Below are 5,124 nucleotides of genomic sequence, written 5' to 3'. Positions count from 1 at the left end.
TATACAGGACCTATACTACACTATACGATATGATACGTTAGGATATCACAATTATAGGCTTATACGAGGCGAATATGAGATCCATACTACACCTATATGATATGATAGGTGTAGTATCATTTAAAAATGATTAATATTGTAAAATAAATACTTATTTAACGTCGAGTGATGACGTGGATTGTAACTTGTTTTTTTAATTTTTAATGTAATTAAATGGTTTTTATTTTTAATAAATATAATTTCATATATTAAAATAATTAGACCCCAGCAACTTATACTTCATTTTTTTCTTGACACATGGAAAAAAGGACATGGCTCGATTTGAATGTTAAGTTATCTAATTGGGACAAAAACAACACCAGTGACCTAATTAGAACAGTTTTAAAACTTGGTTACTATTCTGTGAAATATTCCCTTTTATTTATTTAAAATAGTTTTTCCCATTGGTTATGCATTTTAGGTTTGAATCAAACTTATCACTTTCAAAACTCAAATACTTTAATTCGATTAATAATCGAGCATTTAAATTTCACTTGTTAAAACTTAAAACACTTCTAGTGTTAGTACTGGTCATACGAAAAATTTGGTCCTTGTTTAATAGGCGTTTTGTGGGTTCGTAGAGTTGTGACAATCTCACCATCTGATGTTATATATTATGGGTTAAATTATTGTACAAATGAGTCTTAACATACAAAATAACCTTAACATGTGAGAAGTGAAAGAGAGATTTTTTTTAAACCCCAATCTTATAAAGCACGTATTTTAGTCTTAGAATAAAAAAAAAATCGTGATTTTACAATACTCTACTACTATAAAATCATGAATTTTTTTAATTTTTTTAGAGTTAGTTACTGTTTTCGTCCCTATGGTTTGTCAAAAATCACTATTTCAGTCCATTAGTTTAAAAATTGCGATTTCAGTACCTGTGGTTTCACTTTTGTAACAATTTCATTCCACCTCGTAACCATTTCAGTCCCTGTACTTAACAGAATAATGGATTGAAATGGTTATGAAAGTGAAACCACATGGACTGAAATGGTTACGAAAGTGAAACCACAGGGACTGAAATCGCAATTTTTAAACTAATGGACTGAAATAGTGATTTTGACAAACCACAGGGACGAAAACAGTAATTAACTCATTTTTTTACATTTTGCAATTAAACATCAATCTTTAGTAGTAGGAAAAAAAATTCGAAAAAAAAAGTTTCCTTTACTTCTCACATTAAGGGCATTTTATATGTTAAGACTCGTTTATATTTGATTTTTACACTATTTATTATAAGGAATTTTTATCAATCCTCATGATTAACTTTTTTTTTTATTATTCGTGATTTCTCATTGGTTTCTTTAATCGGTAGAACTAGTATATACAACATAAAAATATAGTATACGAAAAAATAGTCAGGCCTGAAAAACCAGGTGGAAAAACAATTGAAAATAAATTATGTAACAATGTTTCGCAAATCAAACACACGTCATGTGTACCAGTTTAAGCTAACAAATTTTGATCTACACTGTTGATGCAACAAACACGGGACCAAGGATGGTAGCTGGACTGGTCAGGCAAAAGGGCTGAAAGGTTTGATTTTGCCTAACGCAGGTCGCGGGGTCCCTCCACGTTTGCAAAACGTGGAAGGAGGTTCACTAGTATATTTGAGTTATTTGCTTTGAAGTTCTTTCTCCAAGGTTGACTCGGATCAAGAAAAGAAAGCAAATAGAATGAATGAGATGAATCTGATGAAGAGTTATTTGGAAGTGACAAGAACTCTTCGAATGACAAGAGATTGAGGAATCTCTCTGCCTTTTGGAATGTCCTTGAAGTGTTATTGAGCTGTCTTCTTATAGTGGAAGACACTTCTCGAAATGGTATGGACTATACTAGTGAGACCTGTTTGCTTATGGAGGGTTTCCCCTTTTGGGGTTCAAGGCTTTGGACCCCTGGTTAATAGGGTGTGCCTGTACAGACCTGCTCTGACTTTGTGAGTTGGTGAGCGTGAGTTGGTGAGATGAGTTGGTGGACATGACTAGTTACTGTTCCTCGATTCACTCATTATGCAGCTTTTCATCCGATGAACCTTTCAACCTTTTAAGCTCTTTGCATATTAATGGTTTTATTTGTCTTTGGGCTACCCCCGTCGTCAGCCCCCCAAGTCAGAGGTTTTTGGGGTATTAGGCTCAAAGACTTCTGACTTTTATGCATGTCTTTTAAAGGCTTCAAGGGTTCGTTGTTTGGAGGCTTGAAGGGTTTGAGGCGGTTACTTTTTTGAATTTTGAAATTTAATCGATTTGACAGTTGATTGGACATGTGTCAGGCGGCGGATTGGCAGAGATTTTATTTTTATCTTTAATACCCTTACTTTACTCTTATATTCATTTTTACAATTACAAAACTTCATCATTTTCCCTTCAATCATTCACAGTTTTTCCTCCCTCAGGTTAGTTTTCTTCTCCGTTTTCACTTTTACTTTTTTCGATCATGGGTGCCCTTAAGGATTTAGCGAGGTCATTTTCTCGGTTAACACAAGAGGAGGTAGACCTGTTTTGCCTTGAATATGGTATCGATAAACAGTTTAATCCGACCGCCCCTGCTTGCGATGCTTCCGTTGACAAACCGATTCCTGGTTTTATTGCTTTGTATTGTCGGCATTTTGAGTGGTCTAATCTTCGTTACCCTTTTTCGTTTTTTGTTCTAAATTTGCTTGAATATTATCGAGTGTCTTTTGGGCAAGTACATCCGAAAGGAATGGCTAGGGTTTTGCACTTTGAAGTGCTGTGTCGTGCTTTAGGTTATGATCCTTCATTGTTGCTCTTTCGGAGGTTCTTCCGGTTAGCCAAAAATGGTGATTGGTTTACTTTTGAGAACACAAAGGTTGATACTTGTCTTGTTTCATCCATGGTTACAACCCTTGGATCATGGAAGAATACGTTTTTCTGGGTTTCTGAATCCATTATTCCTTTCAAAATGGTGTGGAGGCATCCGGATGCTGTTCTCAACGATCCGGAGCCTTCCGAGTCTGAATTGAATGATGCCTTTCTTTCAGCCATTCGGGGGTGCCCTTCGAGGGTTCGCCCTTTTCCCGAACATTTGTTAGTGCTTTTAGGGGTTAGTAATATTTGGGCAAAAGTTGATCGGGATCCGGTGTTGATGAGAAATGGCCTTGGTATGCATTTTTTCCCTTATACCTTTTCATCTTACTTTGTTTGTGACTTATTTTCTTTATTTGTTTTTTGGCAGTTATGTCTGCTTTGGACTTCATCAAGAGTGACGATACGTCCGATGTGGTTTTTGAAGATGCTCCGACTGTTCCGGGTGAAAATGTTGTTGTGAGGACCTCTGAGCAGAGGTTTGAGGGTTCAGGTTATGTCAGTGTTGCAAATGCGAAGGGTTTTACCAAGTCCAATGTTCCCAAGCCTTCAACTCGTCGGTTATCTCGTCGTTTACTGAAAGCTGCTCCTCAATCTACTTCCACTGAGCCAGTGGATTTGAGTGATGATATCGAGGCTTCTGAGGATCAGGCTGAAGTGGAGGTTGAGAAGGAGAAGGAATTAGTTGTGCGTGGTAAGAAGGTTCGAGGGAAGAAGGGTGTTGCTACCCCTGTTCAAGAATCGTCGAGCAGAGACGTTGAAGGGTTGAACCCTGAGGGCACTTATGTGCCTACTTGGTTGGTTAAGAATGATGACACTTTTAAGGATGCTGCTGTTTGTGAAGATGCTCTTAGTCATCTTGCTCCTCCTTCCGTTCGTGAAGCTATTGCTGAGATGGATGATGACACTATGTTATCTCGCATGGTTTTAACTACTTGCAACCTTGCAGCCATGCTTCCCCAAGGGATTACACGCTTTCGCCAAAGGATGCGGGAGTATGAGGATTTTTCTAAAAAGAAAGACAAAATGAAATCCTCTCTTGCATCGATGAAGAAGGAAGTGGCTGGGTTTGCAGAGAAGGAGGCAGCTTGGAAGAAGGAGATTGAGGATCTGAAGAAGATGCATGCCATTGAGATGGGTGACCTGAGGAAAAGTTTTGAAGCAAATTTGTTGAAATTGAAGGCTGACCGAGAGGCCTTATCTGTCCAGCAGAAGGCTTTTCGTGAAGAAAAGGAGGGGTTGAAGGCTTCTGTTGGTCAGGTGACTGCGGATAATCAGTGGTTGATCGAGCATGGGTTTCAGCAGATTGTGACTTATCTTTTGCACTCTAAGGAATTTAACTCTGCCCTTGGTGATGTTTACACAAAGCTGCTGAACCTGGGGAAGCATCAAGGCCTTACTGCTGGCTATAAACTTCATGAATCTGGGCAACCTTTGGAGAAATCACCCATGTTTCGCCCTGAGGCTTCTGATGTCTTCAAGGCTTCTGTTGAGCAGATGGAGAGGCTAACCTACCCCTTTATTCATGAGGTATCCTCTTGTTTTGGTAAGCCTTTGTCTGTTTTACAGGGGTTGAAGCCTGAGGGGTTAAATGAGAAGGTTTGTGCTGAGGTTTTGGGTTCCTTGTCAAAGAAGAGGTCTTACTCCGGGGACAGTGATGATACCCTTTCGAGTCTGCCTGAAACCTCGAAAGATGCTGGTTTGGAAACCTCTGCAGTTGGTGGTGAAGAAGTTGTGAAGGTGAAGAAGACAAAGAAAGCTAAAAAGTCTAAGGGTGAAGGTTCCAAGCCCTCTGATAACTGACATTTATTCGTAGCTTTCTTAGCAAACATTTTATGTTTTGTAATGTTTTAAACAATGTTTAGGTTTTGGGGACCCTTAAGGTTCCCATGGTTGGTTGGTTGGGCCTATATGGCTGTTGAACATTAGTTTTATTTGCAAGTCACTAGGGCTTGCTTTAACTGTCTTATGAAGGTCTTTTATGGCCTTTCTAACTTATGACATGATGTTTATCGTTGATGTTTTTGTTGGTTCCATTTGCTTGGTTTTGTTTTGTGGGGTTTCAACCCTTCAGGCTTTTTGTACAGTTGCTGGTGGGTTGAAGCCTTTAACCTTTCAAGCTCGGTACCTGTTGGTTGATCTTTGGGTAGCTTCTGGTTTGGTTTGTATGTTTGGTTGATAGGCTTGTTTGTTTTTATTTTCTTGCCTTGTCTTTGTTTACTTTGTCTTTATGTTTTTTACACTTTAAAGGGTTCAG

At 38.5% G+C, this 5,124-nt stretch overlaps 1 protein-coding gene across 1 annotated transcript; it reads left to right on the top strand.

Moving 5' to 3' along the window:
* Positions 1-2,478: 2,478 nt before the first annotated feature.
* LOC118490475 lies at positions 2,479-4,853 on the top strand. Its single transcript, XM_035988135.1, has 2 exons — positions 2,479-3,163; positions 3,238-4,853. The coding sequence occupies exons 1-2, from the start codon at positions 2,479-2,481 to the stop codon at positions 4,668-4,670; spliced, it is 2,118 nt and encodes a 705-aa protein (XP_035844028.1). The 3' UTR covers positions 4,671-4,853.
* Positions 4,854-5,124: the final 271 nt, after the last annotated feature.

Source organism: Helianthus annuus, chromosome 3, assembly GCF_002127325.2.
Source record: "Helianthus annuus cultivar XRQ/B chromosome 3, HanXRQr2.0-SUNRISE, whole genome shotgun sequence".
NCBI lineage: Eukaryota > Viridiplantae > Streptophyta > Magnoliopsida > Asterales > Asteraceae > Helianthus > Helianthus annuus.
This window is presented reverse-complemented; position numbering and strand designations above follow the sequence as displayed.